General features: G+C 41.8%; 3 protein-coding genes across 4 annotated transcripts; 1 reads left to right on the forward strand and 2 right to left on the reverse strand.

Annotated features, from left to right (window-relative positions):
- Positions 1-408: 408 nt before the first annotated feature.
- pop1 (POP1 homolog, ribonuclease P/MRP subunit) lies at positions 409-11,552 on the reverse strand. The gene is made up of 16 exons (XM_063485135.1): positions 11,446-11,552; positions 11,120-11,249; positions 8,933-9,082; positions 8,624-8,799; positions 8,231-8,491; positions 8,039-8,126; positions 7,767-7,945; positions 7,369-7,631; positions 7,154-7,247; positions 6,955-7,063; positions 6,735-6,854; positions 5,143-5,264; positions 4,822-5,013; positions 2,889-3,043; positions 2,021-2,236; positions 409-1,371 (listed from the first exon to the last, which is right to left on the reverse strand). Exons 2-16 carry the CDS (start codon positions 11,244-11,246, stop codon positions 663-665), a joined length of 2,961 nt encoding a protein of 986 aa, XP_063341205.1. The 5' UTR covers positions 11,247-11,249; positions 11,446-11,552; the 3' UTR covers positions 409-662.
- Positions 11,553-11,815: 263 nt separating this feature from the next.
- Positions 11,816-16,475, forward strand: LOC134635951 (2-iminobutanoate/2-iminopropanoate deaminase). Its single transcript, XM_063485650.1, has 6 exons — positions 11,816-11,937; positions 13,170-13,275; positions 13,703-13,757; positions 13,867-13,935; positions 15,880-15,935; positions 16,037-16,475. Exons 1-6 carry the CDS (start codon positions 11,873-11,875, stop codon positions 16,094-16,096), a joined length of 411 nt encoding a protein of 136 aa, XP_063341720.1. The 5' UTR covers positions 11,816-11,872; the 3' UTR covers positions 16,097-16,475.
- A 745-nt stretch (positions 16,476-17,220) lies between these two features.
- LOC134635950 (fibrous sheath CABYR-binding protein-like) lies at positions 17,221-24,603 on the reverse strand. 2 transcript variants are annotated; one of them, XM_063485649.1, is made up of 4 exons: positions 24,229-24,603; positions 20,528-21,658; positions 18,676-18,741; positions 17,221-18,426 (listed from the first exon to the last, which is right to left on the reverse strand). In XM_063485649.1, the coding sequence occupies exons 1-3, from the start codon at positions 24,314-24,316 to the stop codon at positions 18,680-18,682; spliced, it is 1,281 nt and encodes a 426-aa protein (XP_063341719.1). In that variant the 5' UTR covers positions 24,317-24,603; the 3' UTR covers positions 17,221-18,426; positions 18,676-18,679. The 2 variants fall into 2 exon arrangements, with proteins under 2 accessions (XP_063341719.1, XP_063341718.1); XM_063485648.1 differs by having other exon boundaries at positions 20,525-21,658.
- Between the last annotated feature and the right edge of the window lie 292 nt (positions 24,604-24,895).

The following is a 24,895-nucleotide window of genomic DNA, read 5'->3' on the forward strand; positions in this document are numbered from 1 at the left end:
CCGAAAATCTGTTGCCAATAAAAGCAATAATGCATCACCCATCTTCACCTCAGACTACATTACATACTAAACTTTAATGTTGCCGAGCAACCAAACTCTTATCTTCCACCTACATATTATGGGATGTGCAGGAAACTGCTTTTCCTGCCAGTGTGACTATAAAAAGAATGAATGTTAAAGCATCAGTTGTTCTGAGCACTTATGTTGATTGTAGGTTAATGGCTGTGGTTTCCCACAACAACAGTTCTGTTCAGTATAGTACACCTATTTCATAGCATATACTCAAAACCTCTTCAATGCAATGGAAGCTGCAAACACTCTTAAACACAAAGTCTGTAACATAAATCATCAAATCCATTCCTTCAGGAAACCCAAACTTAAAGTTTTAATCTTTCTGAGACAAACCAAGGCTCTCATTCATTTACAGTATTCCACGAATTCTTTTACAGATTACCTTTTGTTTTACTTAGTTAAATCAATAAAGATGTATCTCAGAGTATACTATACTCAACTAAAAAGTCACTAGGTTGCTTGTTGTGATGCCATGCAAGTCAATAAATCTTCAGTCAAGGCATACAGATTCCATCAAATCACTGAACAAATGAAACATCAAACAATTTACTGAACTCTTGGCATTAACTTGCTAAAAACTAAAACAGACCTCAGACCTCTATGTTGATCTTAGCAAAGCGGTAGTGCAAGGAGGTGGGGTTCCGAAGCAGCAGCTTTCCTTTGTGTTCGCTTGTCTGATTGAGGAGGGTATTAAGGAGCCCAGCAACGCTCACAAATCCAAGAGCCTCCCCGCAGCCTGCAGACATGGAGAAGTCACCCTGAATGACCCAGCCCACGGTCACCCGGGAGCAGTGAGAGGCAACACTGGGCAGAGGATCCGGCCACAGCCCTAGGACGAGGTCTGAGGAAGACTCCGAGAAGGATTTAGGGTCTTTGGATGCGTTGGTGTCTAAGTCAGAAGCAAAGATGAGGTCTGCCTTCTTGCCATCAGGCTTATCAGGAGTTACAGAGGATGTTGCAGCCTTCTTAGGGTCCTTCTTAGGGTCCTTCTTTCTGCGTTTAATTCTGCTTTTAAAGTGGTCTCTGTGTGGTGGCTCCTGAGGACCGCCAGTTCCTTGTCGATTTCCTAGCGCCTTTAGGTCCTCTGGAGTTGGCACGCATAACATGGCATGGTGCTCCGGTTTGCCCTTTGACAGCAGCGACACATGCACCCACACCAGACTCATCGCATGTGCTGACAGGAACGACGTCACAGCTTCACAGCTGATAGGCGGTAGCTCGCCAACACGGCATGGCCTCTGACCTTTGGATGTTGTGGGTCTGCACCAGGCAGAAAGCAGCCTCAAAGCCTTTCTGTTCCTAGGAAGCAAAAAATTTTTTTAAAAAAGCCCCATTTAAATCAGGTGATTAATACTAAAAGGAAAAGTAGCATTTTCATTGGCCCCATTAGCCATCCTCAGAGACAAAATTTTGTTGGAGAACATTTTTAATGCCTAATGTTGAAAACAAAAGGCAGCCAATGGACGGTGAAAATCAATCCAATTTTTTTCCCATAAAGTCAGTCATTACTCAAAGCTTATGTGATGGTTTTATGAGGATAGATGCTACTATTCCCCTCCACTAATCACAGTGATGTATTGCAGCAATTTAAGGCTGGATGTACTTTGGGTATTCTCATCGGGGACATTATGATGAAAGGGGGGTAAGACTGGAGAAGCAGCATGCATCAAAGCTGTCAAAAGCAGCGATTGTGTCTCTTAATAAAAAATACAAAAAGGAGGAAAGAGATGATTGGAGTCCACGGCCTCCCAAAAACACAGCGCATTAATCTCAAGGGACTCTAAAAAGTCTGCTGCATTAATATTGTTAAAAGTGTGATTTAGACGTGTGTGATAAAGGCACTTTGGGAGCACCTCTGCAGTGTGTGTATGTTAGTGTACACGTCAGTACTGATAAAAGTTTATCTTCACTGTAAGAAAAGAACACCACAAACGTTTAAAACATGTACCTCAGTACAGTGAAGCGGCTCGGAGGTTTTGTTATGCTGATCGCCCGTTGTGATGTCCTCTCCTCGGTCACAGCGTCAGCCTGCGCTGTGGTTCGTGTCTGGCTGCCTCCTTCCCGCACGATGATCTCCCACTCCTCTGCCAGTTGTTGCCAAGGGCAACGGAAAGGAGCCACACAGCCATGCTTAATGTAATTGGTCCTCTTGGCGGGTGGATGCCTACGGAGAGGTCAAAAGGGCAAACCCTTGTCAAACTGTTGGGCAACCTCTGCCAATTTATGCAAGACATCACAAGTGTCGAGCAGTGGATAGAAGGGTACAAGCGACTTTATTAGCATCTCATCTGCATGGCGACAGAGATCCGCATTATGAAAATTAACTGGGTCACAACTTTGGAGTGCTTCCTCTTATCAAAACCTCTAATCTACTGCTGATCTCACCACTCAGGCTGTAGATTATGAATATTATTACCCCCGTTTATGACTTTACACTAAAAACAGACCACGGCGAAGAGTTTTTAGTTCCAATAAAGTCTCATTATCACCTCAGCTAATGTTTATGTAACTGAAAATATTTTACCATCACATTTGAAAGATTGCTTTTAACGTTGCCAGCAGTTAATTAAAACAAATTGGAGAAACATATCCAACATGTATAAAAGACTTTGAGATTCTGGGCAAGTTCTTAAGATTCTGTTTTCTGTCTGCAGGCTGACATAGTAGTTAGACGCCAGAATAATATTACAAGATACACAAAAGCTTTGGCAGGACAAAACGTCCCCACTGAAAAAAAGACCTCACCATGTTTGATAAAAATTAATCACACACTGCATTAATATTTTTCTTCCTTCCCTGCTCAGTATCCAGCTGACCTTTTAAACTTGTCCAGCAGTTCGGCCTCCTGCTCCTCCTGAAAACGCATGCCTGCAGGGCAGTCTGGATAATCACGGGGAAAGTGAGGCGCTGCTTTGTTTTGAGAGTGTTTCAGACTCATATTGAGTCCACCTATGCGAACTCCTCTGTACACCTGCAGGAGGGAGAAACGACGCAGAGAAGAGATGAATTTTTAGCCGACTTCAGAGGTAAAGCAAATCTGAGGGCTTCAGTCAATTCAACTTTATTTATATAGCACAACAGTCACCTCAAGACGCTTCATATTGTAAGGTAAAGACCCTACAGTATTATAGCATATCTTACCAACATCACTCTACATTTTACAATAAAAAGGACGCAAATATAAAGTGAAAGCCTGAGAATCTCTGATATCACCATCTGGCTTATTTGCAACCAGTCTAGGTGATCCTGCCTTAAGCAGTTGGGTAGTAGGTTATCAGATGAAGGTGGTGTTATCTACATGTCAAGTGTGCTTCCTTTCATGCAGTTTAGGTTATTTGGGAGAAGGGGGGGGGGGGGGGGGGGTTTAAACCAAGAAAAAGATACATTGTTACATTTTTCATCTGCAAACCAACAAACAAACAAAAACAGAAGTGACCATTATTAAATGTATCTGCTTCTAATGTGCACATTTATGTTCTGTGGAGTCAGGATTCAAGGAAAAACACATAACTGATTATTAACTCTCAGAGCTTACAGTCCGCAACAACTTGATGGCAAACAAGTAAAGTGGAAATATACCAAGTGACCGTTTATTGTATTTTTATTTTATTTTTTAAAAACAGGCTAATTATAAGATCACTTCTTGAACAACTGACAACCAGTAGATTTATTTTTCTATTCTATAGTTTTTTAATTTTATCATACAGAAAGGGGGAAATGGTCATTTGATCTCCTGCAGAATCTGTAAGTTTGTTTAATTACAAAGAAATTAACAGCCTTTATTTTCATGGAGAGAGTCGGAATATGAACCAAAATCCAGAGGAAATAAATTACAAAAGTTATACACTGTTTTACTGATTTACGAGTGAAATAAATGTGAAGTAAAACATAACTTGCTTACCAGGTTTGCACTCATCTTTACAGCAGCTCTAAATGCTTTACATTTCTTGGCTGATTCTTGGTAACTCAAAGCATACGCTCCCTCCACAGACTTCATATTGAGGATTGAGAACTGGTTAGCTGTGTAATGAGCTTCTTTTTTAGTCACGTTTGGGTAATGGTCATGCTGGAAGACCCATCCATTAGCAGTTTCCATCCATGATTTTTATGCCAGAATTCTGGCCGGGTTTGTAGGGGATCAAATACCATTTCACTCAATGACATATAAATCAATTTATAACATATGTAATGCATTTATTCTTGATTTTTGGTTGATCTCTCTCCATTTAAATTAAACTTCCATAAAAACTGCTGGTACCTAGTAGACACAACTATGGTATCAATTTTAGATCCTATGTGGCCTTGTTGTCAAGTTACCACATTCACAAGATTGTTAGAAAACTTGACCTCTGAACTTGAGGTCAAGATGAGCCATATTCGAACTTGTCCAAGATTTTAATGGTATCAATTTATCGCATCCACACTGGCCACCCCGCAGGGTGATGACAAAATCCCATTAGTGCTTTTCAGCTGTGGAGGAACAGCGAACAGAGCAAGCCTACAAATTCAATATGGGATGAAATAATCATTCCCCCCACTGTATCTGCTTTTCCCCCACTGTAACATGAAATAAACCAAACTACAGTGCACTCTGAAGCAAACTAAAACTCACTATATGAGTTCACAGTACATCAACCCAACAACACAGTAAACAAGTAAACGTGGCAGCATTCGATTTAACCAAACCAAGCAGTGTGAAAGCACCCAAACCACTCCAAGGAAAAGTAAAAATACTCCAAAACTTATTACCAGTGGGATCCAGAAGGCCATCCCCCAGCCTTTGGGAAGCAACAGGTCCCATCCAGCACCCCACGAGCTCATCTCATGCCCAACCTGCTTGCCCGGCTGATGAACAAGGAGAATGGGGACACGACCCTGCAGGGGAGTTGGGCTCAGCCTGGAGCTTGGCACCAGCACCTCACTCCTCATACGGTTCAGCTCCTGCAGGCGGTAACAGAAAGTGTGACAAGTAAGAGCCACATGTGGACTTTCAGGAATCGAGAGGCTAACGCACAATACGGTAACCAGGGGCAAATGAACGACAATGCTAGTGGCGAGAGAATAAGCTACCTGCTCAGATATCTTGTTATCGGTGACATTGTCTCGCACAGACTGTTCCCAAATGAAACTCTGACAGCAAGGCTCTGGTACTCCCTCCAACATCAGCTTACGCCTCTTCTCCTCGTCCACCTCTGGAAGAAACACACATACATGGCATACCCCTATATAACCAGCATCACTAGTGTGAGGTGAGACAGAGTCCTCGACCTCTGCTTTATGATCTAAAATGTTGATAAGTAGTTTAATCAATGATTAAAAATGATTAAAAAAATAATAATAAAAAAGGAAACATTGTTACATCTGCAGAGTTTTCATTTATGCAGCTAAAGTCACGTTTGCATCTCTCACACTGCATTTGGCCTTAATAAAACTTGATTTGACAAAAAAAATTCAAAACAGAGCGTTAAAGTAATAACATATCACGCTGCAATGCAGCGCTCTGCTGGGAAACCTTGGGTCCTGGAATTTATGTGGATGTTACTTTAACATATACCACCCACATAAGCATTGGTGCAGACTAGCACACACCACCATGGCAACAGCAGGGCAGGTTGTTTTAATGTTGCAGCTGATTAGGGATGGCCACAGAGTGATCAATCATCATGTTATGCCCCTGTGGGTCCCATTTTACCACCGATTTACCAAAGAGGAGCAAAACACCCATCTAGTACAAGTAAATCTGTACTAGATGGGTGTCTAGTCATCTGTATAGTCCAATATGAAGATTTAAACCTGATTTAGTCCAGATGCTAGACATCAAATATGCATTTTCTATAATTACTCAGTACTCCTACTGTCAAGCAGGATGAGGCAAAGAAAAATAGTACTGAGCAATATTACCCAGATATCACAGCAAACCTGTTTGTCAGAGCTCCACCCACATGAACAATAAAAGGTTCCCAATTTACACTTATTACAGCCTCATGATGCTGCGAAGCCATTAAGGCTGAGGGAAAATATGAAGGCATAAATTTATTAGCCAAGCAGTTCTATTTTTAATTGTAGAATTTTCCTGTTTATTCATATGTTCACATATTTGTTTTTGCTTTTTCCCTCAGACTCTGAAATATGCCTGATGATCAACTTCATACTGAAATTTGATAAAAGAAAAACTAGAAACTAACAGCTTGATATAAGACATTGAATATCAAGTATAATAATTATGTTAAGATAACAAAAGAGACTTTTATTCTATTTATCCATTTATGCAATGAGAATGGATCATGAATATAGTACATCCGATTTAAATCAGTAAAGGGCACTTTTAAAAACAGACCTCATCTTTCAAGAATCTTCTCATAAGTCAGCTGTTGCCAGTCACTAAGGGTGTGTTTGGAGTACAGGGTTCTGCCAGGATTCGAACCTGGAACATCTGCATGGCGAAGCAGAGGCTCCCCGGAGCACAGAACCAGATGTGTACTCACTGAAACAACCTCAGGACCAGAAACAACAGACTGACTCTCTGCTACGTCAGATTTTGCGGTCTTTCATGGTAGGCAGGAGAGAAGCAACAGTGTCGATATACTGTGAGATGTACAAGTACTCGACTTTAAAACCCCTTTCCCCTCCTCCACCGTCATATCTGGTACATCTGATTTTACCTTGTGCCTGCTTTACGCAAGGCAAAGCTTTAACTCTCTTTCTTGGTAAAGTGAGCCTCGGGTCATCCACAGTCAGACCCAGCACCGTGCCTGAGGGGAGCTCGGAGGTCGAATAGATGCCTGGGTGAACGACAGTCACGGTGAGACAGAAAAGCCCGGACACACAATCAACTAGCAAAATAAGTAATCAGGGATTTTAAAAAGTAGAGGAAAAACAAACCTTTCAGGATGTTAAAGATATCAGCTTGTTGTTGATGCAGAGTCATCTTGGCCTCATCTGAGCAGTGCTGAGGCCACCAGAGGGAGCAAGTCTGGGATTTCTGCACTTCCTTGTTTACAAAAAACAAATTCAAGCATGAAGTGAAAATGAAAACGCCTTTCGGGAACAACTCAAGTCAATAACATAGTACAGTTCTTACATCACAGCCTGTAGCAGCTTCTAAAGTGTCTACCAACACCGAATGGGACTGTGGTCCAATCAGCCGATAGCGCACAATCTCCATTGTGAGATCGCTGCACGCACACACACAAAGAATAAAGTGAATGAAACAATCATCAACATCTACAGTAAAAACCAATCTCCTAAATAAACGTTTAATCAAACGCTTCGGTTTGTTCCTGAAATGACACAAACTTTATAACTAGTCCATTTGAGCTGGACCTCCAGCTCACTGGGGTGGAGGGTAATCTTGTTCCATCACCCAGGATCTTCTTTGCAGGGGGTCCAGTGGCATCTTTACGGCTACGCTTTCTCTTGATTCCAGGTACCGGCTTGGCCTCAGGTGTGTTTTCAGGCTCTGACTCGGCCTCCAAGGTGGGATTAACCTCTACTGGTGCAGCCGGAGGTAATACAGCCTCACAACACTGACACACAGTTTGTAATTCAGGCAGAAGATCCTGGAAGGAGGATACCGTATATGGAATTAACAGTCCTGCTGAAGTCATTTGTAAATGTAATAATATCAAGTAAAAATTCAAAAGGCCAACCATAAAAATAATTTACAACCAGCAGACCTCTAAAACCAGTCACACCTGCTTAAGAGTGGGATGAGCCCAGATCCACAGCTGCCTGTGCACTGAGCCCTGTGTGCGGGGTCTCCAGAGGAAGGTGACGGGGCCCAGGGGCTGTGAGGGGTACCGTCCTGCTCTGTACACCATGACACTGCCCTGTCTCCTTCCTGACAGACACAGTGCTGCAGCAAACGTAGGGCCTAGAAAAGAAAATCAAAGGCTTATAACTACACTACTTAAACTAAATGTGTAAGTTAGCAGGAGTTGCTGCTAAAAACTCAATTATTTCTTACCTGCTTCCTTGCTGGTCAGCTGTGAAAGAGCAGCTAGAAGCTTGTCTTCGTCCCCCTGCAGCTCTATGCAGCAGTAATAAGAGAGATCCTGAGCAGAGATAATGCAAAATGTAAGCTGATGTTCCAGACAGCAACATTACAGTACGTAAAAACAAATTATTCACAGAGTCAGTGTGAACAGCAGGTTGTTACCTGTAGGAGGCAGTGGCTGCTCATTGCTCTGTAGCAAGCCCTGTAGCATTTGTATGTGGGCCTGTCCCCGAGGCAGTAACCCCACTTTTTAACCATGTGGAAGCGCTTGGCGTGCCAAATGTGCGTTTCCAGCCAAATGTTCTTCCGCTGACGGCGGTTGAACTCCAGCAGCAGGTTTCCGTGGCGCCGCCGGGCCTTGCGGCTCTTGCTCTTTGCCGGCTCCTTCTTCTTTTTGGAGCCAGCCTGGAGGCTCTTCTCCCGCTGACAGAGGAAGGACAAGTGAGTGGACATGTCCCAGGTACTCAGAGTGGGGGACTTTGTATATAAAACAAGGGTACGGAGGTGTTTGTGAGATATTAAAGTGCTGAAAATAAAATATGTCCAGAAATTTACCATTCTATTGGCCACCTCTCTCAGTCTGTGAGGAAGTCGCTTGGTGTTGTGGCTCATGGCTCGTCTCCTCATGTGTTTGGGCAGAGCTTCAAACACACGGCTGCTGCTTGTGGTCTTTCTGACAGCTTTCAACATGGCGCTCACCTCTGCAGCCCTGGCCCTTGCAAAAGCTCCAGCTGAGTGAGGAAGGTAAAGATGGAAGTCATTCACTGGACTGTAACTGTTCATGAATACCTTTACAATTCATTTCTTTCATGACTGTCTATGCTCTGAATTAAACTTAATATATTAAAAATGTTGAGATTTTACCAGTGATGTATTTGGGCATTTCCTTAGTGTAGCCACCACCATCTTTATGATGTCCACGGACCCATCCGCTCTGGTGGGGAGTTTTCTTCTGCCTTTCTGTAGAGGGGTGCACCTCCGAAAGACCACCTTTGAGAGGATCAGCATTTTTTCCTGTCGGGGTCAAACAAAAGTGAGAGGGAGTCATGTGTGGTCTGCCTCTACAAACGTGTGTAAACTCGCCCAACTTAATAAGGCATATAACATCTTTGTCCTCTTGTTTATTCTGTTTTCACATGAATCTCATCATAGAAACAACCTTAATAAGAAGGGATTCCTCCCTTGGAAAAAATATGTTCCCTATATTCACTGTATGAACAACACATGACAGAGGAAGATGAGGAACTAGAAAGAAAAAAATTTGGAGGGCACTTAAAAAAGTTAAAAAAAAAAAAAAAAATCATAAGAACCAAGTGACAGACAGTCCATAGGAAAGACTCACAAAATTTTGAGATACCCCTACCAGAGGTGCAACAAAACAAAGCAACAGTTATCGTTTTCTCTAAGGTCTCTTACACATGAAATAAATTCTTGCATAAAATTATTAATGTCAACTGGAAAAAGCTGTTAAACAGGAGGTGCTAGACCTGAACTCAGGTTATTTCACTATAAATGCTCTGATTTGCCCCAAATTAAGTGTGACCATGGACAAGGAGGTCCTCTAGATGTCCTTTGAACAGAAATGGTGCCTTACGACACCAATTGTCTGCCATCTATAATCCAGTTTTGAGATCCCTTCCCAGACGCCCTAATGCCCACTCACAACCTTGGCCATCTGACCTCAGTAAGTCACATGACAGGGTGGGGCTAGTTTTCACAGTGGGTTCACCCGAAACCTTGGCTGATTGTGACCCACACCTGTTTTCACACCTTGGCTCGTAAAGGATTAAAAGGGGGTCCATGACCCTCTTGGGGGGACACTCCCATAGGGCTTAAAATCTGGGACTCTCCACCATTTGACCCTAGAACTGAAAAAGCTTCTCAGATGAAACGTCTTCAAGAAACTTAAAGAAGTCCAGACACTTTTCTTTCCAGGCTCCTTAGACTATGATGACCTGGATGACTGAGAACCTTCACAGACAGATACAGTCCTATAAACACATACATGTACATAAGTATTCAAAGCCTTTGCTCAGGACTTTGTTGAAACACCTTTGGCTGCAATTACAGCCTCAAGTCTTTTTGAGTATAAGCTCTGCACACCAATTTTTGGGCAGTTTCTCTTATTCTTTTTTGCAGACCCCCAAGCTCCATCAGGCTGGATGGGGCTCAGTTATGTTTGTTATCTTGGATGTCTGCTTAGGGTTGTCGTCCTGTTGGAAGATGAACCTTCACCCCAGTCTGAGGCCCAGAGCGCTCTGGAGCAGGTCAGCATAAAGGATGTCTCTGTACACTGCTGCACATGTACAAACATCCCCCAGCATGATGCTGCCACCACCATGCTCCACTGTCGGGATGGTACTGGCCAGGTGATGAGTGGTGAATTTACCACAGGTGGGTTCCAATCAGCTATGAAAACAGTCGATCAGTTGAAACAGGATGCACTTGAACTTGAATCTGTGTGTCATGGCAAAGGCATCTACAAGTTCTACCTTTGTTTTTAGTAAATTTGCAAGAATTTCAAGCGAGCTTTTTCACTTTGTCATTATCAGATATGTCATGTACAATTTAGTCCATTTTGGAATAAGGCACAACTAAGATGTTTTTCATGAGTCTTCCATGACAACACGTGGAACAAGTGACACACTGTGAATACTTTCTGGACGCACTGCATGGCAAGTAGCAGAAATATCAGATATGACATATATGCATTTACTTAGATAGGAAGAATCTTCTGTTGTGTTTGATATTTAATGTATAGCTATATCAGATAGTCATGTATGACCTTATCTTTCAAATATGTATGATACAGTCCAAGGAGAGCAAAACTGTTCAGTTCACCTTGGCTTTATTCTGCTTATGTGGTTCATATTATCTGCCGGTTTAACTATTTTGGCAGTAAATTTTTATACAAGAATCCATTTCATACGTGGAAGACTGGAAGAAAAACATATGTGTCCTTTGTTCTGTTTTACTGTTGGGGACTCGCTGGCCGTTCTTCCAGTTTAATATGTAATAGGCTACGTGAAATAACCAGGGAAGGCAGAGTACCGGTGCCAGGGGCGTCTGCTCCATTCTGTGTGCTGCTCTCCACGTTAGATGAAGAAGATGGATACTGCACACTGGCAGGCTGATTTCTCATCTTCTTCTCCCGCATTTTGACTTTAGCCGCAGACATTTTCTGTAAGACACAATAAGACGCTTGAGACCTCGCTATGCGAGCAGCTTCTAACCCAAACAGTTGAATGCTGAGCTAAAACGCAGGCTTGCTAGCAACGTTACCTGGCGTAAAGTTGGAGAGTTGTTTTAACTAACAAAACCAAAGCAAAAACATTTCTATACCAAACGTACAGAGGAATTACACTTCATAAGGTTACCTCAAGGTTCCCCAGTGTGATGTGTGTCAGAAACGCTGTTCCAGCTGCAGGGACCCTCTAGTTTTACGTTTAGCAACCATGTGAGGTTTCCTCATGCTGGTGCTGGTCTTGTTTGCTTCCGGATATGACGTGTCCAGGGAGCTTTGTAGAGTACTAGCGCGTCAACAAAAAAATCCAATAAAAACTAAGGTACCTTTTCGTAAGATTATGTGATATGTTGTCACTATTGTCTCTTACTTGAGTTGTAAAATGTCTGAGGTGACCAGTTTTGGAACTAAAATCTGTAAAGGGAAATGCGTTTGCGCATGTAATATGTGTTTTACGGTAAAGTAGCGCTGACGTCCTTCTGACATCAGCGCTTTTTCTGCTTGCAACCTTCTGTTGTACAACTTACTTCTTTCACTTGGGCCGATAGATTTCCAGTGAAATGGCTGCACTAATCAGGAGGATTATCAACACAGCTAAAGCTCCTGCTGCTATCGGTCCGTACAGGTGAGAAGAGCTTTGATCATTGCCCTAAGGTTAAAGTTACAGCTGGCACACACCTGCAGCAGCACCAACCTACATTAAATTGGACTGTTAATAGCACTGACTGCCAATTCAGTGATGACACACCACGACTTTTTTTTTTTTGCTTAATCGGGTAATACAGCTATACTGAGTTCACTGTTTCGTCCATAAGATTACTGCTGGGAGAGGTGGGATAGCATATGCTCTCAGAGCTTTTGGGAGCAAAGTTCAGATTTTTGCATGTTGCACTTTAAACTCTACACACCACTAAAATGTTGAACAATGAAGATAAACAGCAAACTGTGCCCGAGGTTTTTTAATACTTTAGTCTGCAATTATTTTAATTCAGTTCAATTTTTATTTATATGACGTCAAATCACGACACCAGTCGCCTCGAGTTTTTTATATTGTTTGGTAAAGAGCCTAAAATAATACAGAGAAGACCCCAACAATCAAACGACCCTCCCGATCCAGCTCTAACTTAAGTTTAAGCCTAATCCTAAAAGCAGAGAGGGTTTCTGTCGCTCACATCTGCACAGAGAGCTGGTTGCACAGAAGAAGGGCCTGGAAGCTGAAACCTCTGCTTCCCATTCTGCTTTGAAATATCGTAGGATATGCCAGTAGTCTGAGAGCAAAGTGCTCTATTGGGGTGATATGACACTTTGATACAATGATCAACTGAAGGCTTTTTAGGTAGTTTTTAGGACATCCATATAATAATGAGTTACAATAGTCCCACCTAGAAGAAATAAATGCATGAATTATTTTCAGCATCACTCTGAGACAAGATGTTTCTAATTTTAGAGTTACTGTACAAATGCAGGTAAGCAGTCCGAAATATATGTTTAATAGGGGCACAGAAAAATGACTTCAAGACTCCTCACAGGTATAAAGAGAGTGTTCTCTTTATCGAGAAAAGAAGCTGTGTATATATTATTAAAACAAGGAAGATGCATAAATGCAATTTTATGAATCTATTATTCAAAAGGAAATAAACATCAAAAAACAAGCCTCAGTTAAAAACCTACACATGGAGAGATAAGTGACGGAATAGTCAAGCAAACATACAACTTTTTTAACCTCACTTCCTTCATTATTAGTAAATCTTTATTTAGCAAAGATCACCAGAAAGGACAATAAGATTTAACACTGTGAATGAAATAAACCCAGAGTAGCTAAGCCTTTGTCCGTGCGTGTTTGTGTGTGTTTTCCAGCCAAGCAGTGGTGGTGGATCGAACCATGTATATTTCAGGACAGCTGGGAATGGACCCTGCCAGTGGACAGCTGGTGGAAGGTGGTGTTCAAGCTCAAACCAGACAGGTGACACTGGAATCCCCATCATCACTGATTCATTCCTTCATTCATTCATGAACATGGAGTACAGCGACACTTGAAAGCGATCCAGATATCAGTAGATGTTCCTAATTCCTAACTGCTGAGATAATTGCAATGGAGTTGAGCTCACAACCAAGCCATTAAGAGGCTGCTACAATGTGAATAAATGCAGTCCATTATTTAAAAGAAAATCTAGTGACAATGCTTTTAAAAATAGTGCCTTTTGAAAAAACCCACCAGTTTTCCTGCGGGGGCCAAATTCCAGGTTAATTCCTTAATTCTTTGTAATGCTGCAGAATAAATTTAAGACTGGTCTAACGCATCCTTCCTGCAGGCTGAATGAGGATCTGAAAGTCATCACAAAGTGAGAATTACTTTTGCACAGTCGTGTACATGACTTCTGTTTCTTTAGGCTCTGGTGAATATGGGTGAAATACTCAAGGCTGCTGGGTGTGGTTACACCAACGGTGAGAGAGCCTTGCCTTTCTTTGCATGTGCACAGGAGAATTCTTTCAACTTTTCAACCACAGACCCAATCATGCACTATTTTCTTTCTTTTCTTGTTACTTCCTGAAGTTGTCAAAACCACAGTGCTCTTAGCCGATATGAACGACTTCACCAGTGTCAATGATGTCTACAAGCAATGTGAGTATCATTGATTCAGTTATTAACGTGTATCAGTATGTGTTTAGAGTTATCTGCTGCTGTTGGCTTTCATTTTGCAATACAACGTTAGCCACCAGGTGTCAGCACAGTCCAGACGACATACAGCGCTGCTGCATAACAAGCAGATTTTATAGACTCTTTATTTTTCCAGTAATGTATTCACCCAGAAGGCCTTTACAATAAATCAACTAGGGCTTGAATTTGCCTCTTCATATTCTAAATATGCTGTGGAAACTCCAGAGCAAGTTGAATTTTAAAATAAATATTCAGAAACACAGGGGCAGAGTCCAAACACTCGCAGGGAACGCTGACATTTGCTAAGTCACTTAGCAGAGTGAAACCTGAGCTTCTCCCACCAACGGATCTTAATCTTAATCTAAATGTCAGACGACAAACTGCCACATCTGACATTCCATAGATTAAATAAAAAAAACTTTAAGTCTATTCACAAATCCCCCATATCCATTTCATTGTTTAAGTAGTATGCTAGAAAAGATAACTGGGCATTTTTCTAATGCCAGTTAATTCAGGTATTGCTCCTACAGTCAACTGATCCAAGCACCCAGGTTGATGCACTCTGTGTTGAGTCCATTATCAGTGATTACATCAGTACAGTCAAAATCAGATTATTCTTTCAGTCCACCTCTGTCTTTAAAGGCCCTGCACCGAGTCACAGGTGTTTTCACTTTATTCTGGCTGATTAGGCTTTTGCTATGGTTGAAGTTGGGTGCAGCTATGCTGCGGTTACATAAACCAACAAGAACAACAATGGCATAAATTCTGCTGCCTGAGCAGAGGCCTGTACTACAAAACAGGAACTCATCTTGTCCAGGTAGCTTTGGGGTTAACCCCAGGTTTTCTGTACTACAAATGTGGTTCACTTCTTACCAGGGTACATCGCCATGGTAACTTGTGCTTCCATATTAGAGGTCAACAGGTATGAAATCACCACCTACTGACCAGTCAAGTCTCCAGAAAATAGCGTCACCATTACTTGAAGATCCCTCAGACCTCTGTGCACCGAGAATAGGAGTGTCTAGTTTTTTAATAGCATCAGTAATAAATACAAATATTTTTTTAAATTTAACCTTTTGGCTACAAACATGTTACAATTTTGTTCTTTAAGCATTAATATATAAATTGTACAGATGGAGTTTGTATTTATTCTTTATTTTTTACTTTTTATTGTTAATTTCTTACTTTTGTGTGAACGCGCTCATACCTCGATCAGGAAACCCTTGGTTAACTCAGTGAGTGGATAACCAGCTTTGTGATCACGAGTGTTAGGTTCAGTGAATCCAGATAACAGAGAGACAACCAGAGATAACTTTGTAGTGCAGTGCCCAGCACAATCAGGTACACTCTGTAGTAACTCATTAATGTGTGTTAATTATTGCTGAGGCTTTTCATTGTAATACATTTCCCATCTAATAATGTGTTGTTTTGTTTTTTGTACTGATGAAATTGTGTGAATCTATATGATAATTATACACTGAATTTTATATATTTGATGTATATTGTGTCTAATATGTGTGAACATAGTTAAATTGTTGTGCAGATTAAAATTGTCACAAAGATAAATGTTCTGTTGATTCAGTGCTATTTGCAGGTCTATGTAAATCCAAAGTGTAACTAATAAGATTAATAACTGCTTGTTCAAGCTGACTGATGATGAAGTAGAGCCCTGATTTGTGTACTCGCACACCTGTGTTTCTCCTACTCTGACAGTCACTATAAAGAGCTTGCTTGTTTTATCAGTTGATATAAAGGCATGTCAGACAAGGGCAACACTACAAATGCCAGGTACCAGTAGTTAATTGGCTGCAGTCCTGTAAGCTTCTGTAGATTCTGTATCTGTGTCTGAGTCATTGAAAGTCTGTATGTGTAAATGTGTTGGTGGCCTAACTCAGCTGCTTTCCTTAGTCTTTAGCACCAACTTCCCAGCCAGGGCTGCCTATCAGGTCGCTGCTCTCCCTCGAGTGAGTACTTGACAAAGACTTTTTATCCAGTTATTCTTTTGTGCTTTGAACCCAACAGAAAACCACAATTCTCACTGTACTGATGCTGTCTCTTTCTCCAGGGTGGACTGGTTGAAATTGAAGCAATTGCTGTTTTGGGCCCTCTGACCGGCACTTCCTAACAAGTACATTAAACAAGCAAAAACTAGAAAGAGCTAAAACCACTGAAAAGTGTGAAACTGATGTGATTATAGGTCTAGTACAATCAGCGATTTAGCGCTGTTTTAACATGCCACAGGTCACCTAGCAGACTAACGGCAGTCAGGTGTGGAGCACTTTCTCCTCCCTCACTGACAATGATGAGATGTATTTGAAGACAGCACTGCATTTTAAATCCACTCTGCTCACATTTCACTTACAATAGCTGAGAAGTACCTAAGCTTGTTTGTTGGATTGGATTACACTACCGTCCTGTGTTGTCATCATGATAGTGTATCCTCTCTCTTTGTACCAGGTGATAGATGATCGAGCATAACTGAATAATAAAAGGTTTTAATTTTCCTTAATTGCTTCTTAATGTCAAGAAAACCGCCTGTAGATGATCACTGTAATCTCACATTGTCTCATGTACACTAAAAGGTCCTCAGCAATTCTGCAATAACTATGAACAGAGTTTGTTTAACAGGGTTAACTCATGCCAGAATGGGTTGTTTATTTGCAGGCTTGCAAACCCATAAAGAACTATATGATTTGATTTCAGTGATTAACTCCTCCTGTTGGATTAATGTGTCTGAATCACTTGGTACACTTTGGGGCTAAATAAAAACCTTCAGCCTGTTGGAACTGCACAACGCAAACTGATTTTTAAAACAGCAGTTCAAGTCTTCATGTGCATACTAAGTATTAAATATTCCAAAATAATCATTTTATTTTCAGAGAGACTTAGCTTCTCATTCTGGTACTCCGTGTTCACATGCTTCATTACATGCATGGTGCAGTGTGTCAGCAGGTGAGTCAAATATCGGTATAGGGGGGGGAAAAGAAGAGCAGCGAGCAGCTCGTATGCAAAGCCTGAATTCATTTAAAGGATGTAGTCGGACCAGGGCGCCTTTTATCCCCAGCGCCACATTCTAATACAGCAACAGAGTATTGTGACTATTCAGATGTCTTATGCTTGAGTGGTTTTAAGTACGTATGCTTCTCTAAACACACTACAGTATGCACTGGGGTCTCGGAGAGACTGTGGTCACCATATACTAAAAGCCAATATAATCTCCAGTCACAATTCAGTTACAGAGACAGAGTATTAGTGAGTAAAACTTTATTCTGTACACTAACAGGTTAGCAGAATCATAGACAAAGTTGGAGAAAATGAATATATTACAGGGAGTGAGAAGTGAAATGAAAAAGATCAAAAAAAATTTGTTCCCAAAGCATCATCACATCTTATGAGGTTGCAGTAATTTTCTAATGCCCTTACACTTTTAAACTCAGCATGTAGAACTAATTAGTTTAATATTCTGCCCACTAGGCGATGCAGTGTAATGCACTCAATCTAAAACTGACAAGCGTATGACATCAGTGTTACCCCGAAGTTCCTTTTGTTGGAAGGTTCATTACTTTAAGAAAGAAAAGTTCACAAACACCCACCAGCTACGGAGCAACTACAGAAGGGTTTCACAGAACAGCAACATGGCCTCGTCTGTATCCTTAACCCACCAACGACTGATTATAAAAGTATATTTAAGTACTAACCCTCTGCATACGTGATCTTTGCCCACTTTTCATTTAAGCAAATCAAAACACTTTAATGTGAACCAATAAAATGTTGAAATATTGAAACCATGTGTGCTGAGTTACTCAGCACTTATTACTGTCATTCCTATTGAATAAATGAGCCCCTTTGGAAAGGCTGCAATTAATGTGCAAACAGTTAACAAAAAATATGGTTTAATGTCAGAATTAAACTAGAAATTCAACCAATTACAAATCAGTTTATTACAGCCTAAGTACAGTGTACACCTAGCCAGTGTGTGTCATCCCAGGTTTGTATTCTTGTCAGTTTTGAGTTCTTTGTCTAAGTTTTTTATTTACAGCTGTATTCCTCAGAAGCAGCTTCTTTAAATAACCAAGTATCCTTCCTGTATTTCAGCGCACTGCCATTCGAAACTCGAAAGAGTTGCTAGCAAGAGTTGACAGATTTTACAGAGGATTGCACCCTCTTGTCACAGGCCACATGTGTAGTACGTGGATCCAGAGACTTGATTTCCCATTAAAAAACACATACTCTTCGCGTTCCTCTCCTGAAAAGGTTTATATACAAATATGGGAAAGATTCTAAGGAAAGTTTTTAAGGCACAGTGAATATTAGGAAATGTGGTGTAAAGTTTGGTGAGTGCTGATGAGACAAAACTGAAAATCAGTTGTTTTATTCTTCTGTTTACTTCATCTTGTCTTCCTTCCAGTAGGTTTACAGTGGTAGCTTTGGGCGTTTTGTTGCATTCTTTTCTCTCTAAAAGGAAAAGAAAAAAAAAAACACGTCAGCACTTCAGCATCTGACTCACACTTTCACTCTTCAAGTTTACCTTTGTAACTGAGTATAAACAGAATTCAACTTATTTCTGTTTTTTTCTACCAAAATGCATCCAGTTCACCTGTAGGAGACTATTTTTTACAAGTATGCACTGATTGCAGAGAAAAGTCAGTCTAATCCTTCAGAGTTTGCACTGGATTATAGTTTGGTTTGTGGCTGTGCTCTTACCAACTCAGTCCTCCTTTTTGGCTTTCTCACCCTCTGTATCCTGAGACGCCTCGCTTGCAGACTCCACTGCATATATATGCACACACAAAAACATTAGGGGGAGGTCCGTGCATGGCATTTTCATTAACTATGTTAATGTCAAAACTGACTGGCTCTGAGGATTTATAACTACCAAATTTATAACCAATACAAAACAATATGAGTCCCTCTGAACTGGTTTACAAGTTACTACAATGTACACACACATTTGTTTCTATATGCTTGTGGGGGTATTCAGTGAAATAATGCATACCTTAGTGTCTTACCCTAAAACTAATTCTTAACCATCAAATAAACAGCTTTTTTGTGCTTTTATTGTCCTTACAGCCCCTCTCATTCTTACATGTGCAGTTAGGTTGAAGTCCCTACCAGGATATATAAATGTTAAACACACAGATACTAGTACATAGCCTTGAGCAAAAAATTCTCATGAAAACTATGCAGTACAGCACATCTTCCACGCCAGAAGTCGTGGAGGCTTGTTTCTATCCTGAAAGTACAACATGTTCTCTGAACATAAAGAGTCGGGTGAAGGTCGAAAAAGAGATCGTGTGTGCAAAGCCTTGCAAAGCACTGGTGACAACTGGAGGTGCACATTATGATTTAATACGCAAGGTTACCCAGTAAAGTGTAGAGAAAGTGTAGAGATGTATGCTTACTTTCTGAAGTTTTAACTCAGTCACTGCACATTGTGATGAAATGCATAGGTATAAAATCCTGCATGTTAGAGCCGAGCAAATCACCGTGTATTCAAAATCAAGTTGATTCGATTTTTCCTTCAAAATGAGCCCTTAAAATGATTTTTCTTCACAAATTTGCAGGATGAACTTCAGTGTGTTTTAATAGTCGTATAATTGAAAGCAGCAGAGCATGATCAGTCTGTAGGCAGTGCATAACAGAGTACAATGAGTGAGAGTTGCCTGACTGGAGCTGTTGTGCAATAATTGACACTCTCAAGACGAGCCTTCATTTCTCTTTCTGAGTGTGTGCTTTCTGTTTCTCACACTGCGTTATCTGTTCGGCCTCACAGCCCAACAATAGCCCGCTGATCCTGTCAGCTCCAAGCAATCACATTAGTACACAGAGGAGTGTGTGGAGGGTTGATTAGTATATGGAGAGTTTGGGGTTAGTAACCATATGTGTGTTTAGTTACCAGAAGTCTTTCTTGCATAGATCTGGTGTTTGACCACCTGACAGACCGTTAATTGTTTACTTAGATGCAAACATACTCTTGTCCATTTGTTACTCATTACCAGGTTTGTTTCTCCTCAGCTTTTTCATCCTTCTCTGAGCTTGTTCCTACATGCTCAGCGTCTATCACATGTTTGCATAGAGTTCTGCAGCTATTTCAACCGGCAATAATGCTGCTGCGCCTGACCTCCACCCAAAAACTGTCTCCAAAATTAGGATGATGGGTTGATATGAAATTTAGTGTGACAGGTTAATCAGTGAAACAACTCTGTGTTTAGTCAAGTAAATAAATCAACAAGAAAACCTGTCATTATAAACTCCCTCAAGAGGCTCAGTGGCAGCTATCATCCTCTAAAACCCAGTTGTAATCCTTCAGCTCTTATTAGTTTTACTCTGCAGGGCATGTGGCCATGGCAAATTGCAGAGTATGAACTATGCCAAAACTGTGCCAAAAATCTGTTTTGACGAGTGAAATCTAACAATAAACTCTGTTGTGTACATTTAAAACAAACATTTTGTTGTTAATATGGAAATATTACTTAAATGTTGCTTTTTATTTAAACAAGCCAAGAAACAATGTCAAAAGAAAAGGTAATCTGGAGGCATTAATGGTCCATACCACCTGGTGAATCTTCAGGAGCTGGATCGGTAGATGGGGCTGGTGCTGAAGGGGCTTCAGTTTCTGTAGGGGTGGGCTCAACCACAGGAGCCTCCACTGCTGCTACACTGTCTGCAGTGGTCTCTTGGGTGACACAGGCTGGTGGAGCTTCTGAGGCTACCTCAGAAAGGGTTTCTGAAGCAGCTGGAGCAGGAGCTGGAACCTCTGCATCCTGGACCGGCTCAGTAGCAGCAGGTTCAACTCCTGAAGCTGGAGCATGGGCATCCTCTGTGGTGCTGGGTGCCTCTGCTGGAGCAGGAGCTGGAGTAGGGTCTGTCAGCTCCTCGGCAGCAGGCTGTGGCTCAACTTTGGTCTCATCTGTGACAGAAGATAACGCTGGCATCTCTGGGATAGTTGCAGTAGCAATCTCTGTGTCTATTACCGGCTCTGCAGCTTCAATAGGCACCGAGGGTTCAGCAGGTGGTGCAGCTTCAGTTGGTTCTGAAATTTCAGCTGGTGCTGAAGACTCAGCCAGTGTTTCTGTTAAAGCTTCGCTTGGTGCAGGTAAAGCAGCCTCTGGTTCAGAATTGTCAGCTGAAGCCTGCGCAGGTGCAGCCACTTCAGCAGGGGCCCCCACAGCCTCAGCTGAAGCCTCTTCCGCAATAACTGGGTTCACAGTTGGCTCAGATATAACCGGTTCAGCGACAGGCACTGCGACCACCTCCTCAGTGATGGCAGAGGCCTCTGCCTGCACCGTTTCAGCTGATGATTCAACAGCAGGGGCCTCTTTTGCAGTCTCAACAGGAGCTTCAACCTCAGGAGGGGCTTCTGCCTCTACAGTTTCTACAGGGGCGGCTTCTTCAACCGGGGGTAGTGCCTCAACAATTGCTATAGCAGTCTCAGGCTCAGCAGGAGCAGAAGCAGCAGCCTCTGGCGCTGTCTCTTCAGTAGCAGTAGGTTCTTCCTTTACCTCAGAAGCAGCTAGAAGGTCCTCCCCAGAGCCAAGGTCTTCTTGGGCCTCCAGGGCCACTAACACGGCCTCAGCTTCATCATCAGCACCCCTCTGAAGATCATCGGGTAACGCAGTCTGCACAGGAAGCTGCATCTGGTCCTCGATGGTTTGAGGATCTTCTGCAATGATGCCGTTTTTGACTGCTGTCAATGCAGAGATGACAAATGAAGAACTCAGTTAAGACTTATGACTGACACAAGTTCAGCATTGATCAGCAGGCTCAGCTAATGATAATCACTGAATTCATGACAATACTAAATAACAAAAGAAGGATTGTAGAAGGTTCTTCAGGTAGTTACGTGTTTAATGGTTCTTTCCCAGTTGTTTTATTCCCACACAAAAAATGTATTGTAAATGTATTGCATCTTTATGTGCATGTGGACCACTAAAACTGTAAAAAACCCTAAACCTATCAATAGAGCAAAACTTTTAAATCAAGTTAACATGAAACGCAGGGGAAAGGAAATTAGCAATAAGGGGCACACAGAATGCGTGCTGAGGAAAACTTCCTTTCATTTCCGTAGTTGAGAATATGACTTATTGGAGCTCGTGTTTGTCTAGAGCCCTGAGGACACGCACTCTCAGAGGAAGAACAATACACGCGATGATGGCTTGCTGAATTTAAAGAGATGTCTCTACCTTTAGTCTCCCTCCCCAGTCTCTGCTCTTCCACACACTGTGGGTGTGAACAGGCTGCAGTATGCAACAATACTGGGCTTGAATACTTGGACTCAAATATCAAAAACGTCAATGCACATCTCAGTTACAGGACTCACAGAAGCCTAACAGCTTTCGCCCTGTCTTATTTCACAGCTAAAACATGAAAAGGATATTGTTCACAAGCAGAAGGGTTCAGTTAGCTGAATGGGTGGATAGTTTGGACGCTGCAGCTTCCTGATTTTATTTGTCTGTCAGAAGCACAAAAAGGGCTGAGAGTGATGGGTGGAAGGGAATGTGACGGCCTGGCAACTTGAATGAAAATGAGCCAGTGGAAGAACACGCAATGCATAGAGGTGTTTATGTGAGCTCAGTGTTGTTATTAACATGGTGACTGAGGGAATAGTGTAAAACTGCATAAGAGTAAAGGTGTTTTCAGATATTTTTATCGGTTTTCCACCAGGTCCTACTGTTTAATCAATGGCACCCACTATCAACAGAGACTAGAAAGCTGTTGTCCGGACAATAACCGAGAACTTGTGTTAAAAAATATGCGAATGTGTGTGTTTGGGTTGAGACAGACACAGCCACTCCAGGCATGGATGACTTGTGTGTCAACATGATTTCACAGCCAAAGATGACAGAGATCCCAGTCAAAACAGTGCCATTAGAGGGAGGAGGGGGAGGGGGGCACACAGACCAGGGGCCCAGACTGGGGATGGGACCATTGGTGGCTTGGATGGTACACAGCTGGTTTGTCAGACAGACCGTATACTGTACGATTTAAAACCTCCACCCATTCAGACACATTTAGAAAAAGCCCGCCCAGGCAAGGAGTACAATAACTGGTTTTCTTGGCAGAATGATGTAAGAGCCTGGAAAAGAGACCCATGCTTTTCCAGGTGACTCAAGCTGGTTGGCAGGAGAGACAATACTGTGACACAAGAGTGGTGCAGTGGCACTGGGGAAATGGAACACCTCACAAAAAGAAACTGTGGCAGGCAGGAATACGTTTAGAACATTTCAGGTTACTTCCTCAAAAGCGAGATTACATCTTTCGACTGCTGTCACACTCTCTAACAAGGCCCGTGTGTGTCCTGCTGCGTGTGTGTATGTGGGGAATGTCAGTGATAACATGCTGTACATGCAGCTGTGCCTGGCATGACCAAGACATGTGTCACAAAGTTGTACGGAGCCGTGAATGAACAATCATGGGCTGTGTCAGGCCATTTGATGGGTTTCTGCACAGGCTTGAATACGGAGCACATATACTGTATGCAAAACCTGTCAAACCATGGCAATTACCCAGAGAGCAGGACTGCATGTTTTGGATGCAAAACTTTTTAAGAGCTCTGCTGTGCGGTTCCACAAAAAGGAATATCAGAACATCAGTGTCCAGGCTTGTAAAAGAGCAACTTTCAGACACTCCTTAATTATAACTGAAGTGTTGCATGTTTTGATAAAGGAAATTTTAAAACATCAAGCAATCATATCTGTTTGATTTTATTTCTTTAAACTACTGTTTGAAATATCATTTAAAGATCCCACTACAGTACAAAACTGTCTGGATTTGCCTTAGGCTGCAAATAGGCCCCTAAACACTCCCAGCTGGCTTTCACACAGCGATATGCTTTAAGAGCTGCACTCAACCCCCGACGGGTTCAAGCAAATCTAAACACTGAATTATCTTTAGGGAATGCTTTTTGAGAATTTCTCAAAATTTCTCAGGTCACATTTCAACAATAAAACATAGTGATGTTCACTGTTTTGTCCTGATACATTCAACCATCATTCTGATGAGTTAAAAATTATTAAATGAAAAAAGAAATATTACCAACCACTTATGGGTTTGATAAAGTGGATAAGCGTGAATGTTTCTTCCATGAGGTTCTAAAGTATGCTGCCTAGCAGAGTATAAGTGAGAAAGCACACCATGTACTAGAGCAACCAGCAGCAGCACCCCTGAGCAAGACCTGACTGAGTAAAGTAACAGAGCCTTGGAGCAACCACTGTATACATTTTATGAAATGCATACATACTCATGATCACTACTTACCCACTGTGTCTCCATTGCTCTCCTCAGGCTTTGTGCCTGGTCTTTTTTCTTGATCAACGGTCTGTGCACTGGATGAGGAGCACCCCATGTTTGGGGGGAAAAAATGGGTTGAGATGAATCAAAAACTTGGAATAGGAGCAAGCAAACACGAGTCTCAGGGCTTTCTGTTTTCAGAGACTGTTTGGCAGTGAAAACGTGGAACGCTGAACTCTCTCCAGTTCCTAAGAGTAACTGAGCACCATTATATCCCCTTGTCTGTCTGTGTGTTCATGCATGGCCTGCTGCCCTCTTGCCCCAGACAACGATGTGTTATGACCATGCAGCTAGGCAATGCAGGCAATACTGCTGAATGCTCCCTGACTGCCTCCTGCTCACAGTCACACTATTCATACAGGAGGAGGAGGCAACATGTGCATGAAATGTGTGTGCGTGTCCTCCCCTCTATAGGAGTGCCCCCTCTGGATGAAATCCACCACCTTGTGGTCATGTTTATAATAGCAAATTCTTAATAAGTAGATATTTTTTTAGTTTTATCGTTGTAATTATTTTTAGTCAGCAAAACCAGCAAAAGTTTAAAAATGCTGAATGAATCCATTGCTTTCTTTTTTACTTTTAGTCAAAAGTTTAAGTGCCATAGATGACTTGAAGACCGCTTAGAATCGTTTAT

The sequence above is a fragment of the Pelmatolapia mariae genome, linkage group LG10_11, assembly GCF_036321145.2.
Source record: "Pelmatolapia mariae isolate MD_Pm_ZW linkage group LG10_11, Pm_UMD_F_2, whole genome shotgun sequence".
Lineage (NCBI taxonomy): Eukaryota > Metazoa > Chordata > Actinopteri > Cichliformes > Cichlidae > Pelmatolapia > Pelmatolapia mariae.

Coding starts and splice junctions, on each gene's coding strand:
- LOC134635950 (XM_063485648.1), bottom strand. CDS start 24,316: ATGGGGTGCTCCTCATCCAGTGCACAGACCGTTGATCAAGAAAAAAGA. Junction 21,659..24,228: donor GAGCAATGGAGACACAGTGG/GTAAGTAGTGAT, acceptor CTGCATTGACAG/CAGTCAAAAACGGCATCATT. Junction 18,742..20,524: donor TCCTGAAGATTCACCAGGTG/GTATGGACCATT, acceptor ATATATATGCAG/TGGAGTCTGCAAGCGAGGCG.
- pop1 (XM_063485135.1), bottom strand. CDS start 11,246: ATGTCTGCGGCTAAAGTCAAAATGCGGGAGAAGAAGATGAGAAATCAG. Junction 6,855..6,954: donor TATCTTTAACATCCTGAAAG/GTTTGTTTTTCC, acceptor TCGTTCACCCAG/GCATCTATTCGACCTCCGAG. Junction 5,265..6,734: donor TTGCGTAAAGCAGGCACAAG/GTAAAATCAGAT, acceptor TGTTTCTTCCAG/AGGTGGACGAGGAGAAGAGG.
- LOC134635951 (XM_063485650.1), top strand. CDS start 11,873: ATGGCTGCACTAATCAGGAGGATTATCAACACAGCTAAAGCTCCTGCT. Junction 13,758..13,866: donor TGGGTGTGGTTACACCAACG/GTGAGAGAGCCT, acceptor TACTTCCTGAAG/TTGTCAAAACCACAGTGCTC. Junction 13,936..15,879: donor CAATGATGTCTACAAGCAAT/GTGAGTATCATT, acceptor TGCTTTCCTTAG/TCTTTAGCACCAACTTCCCA.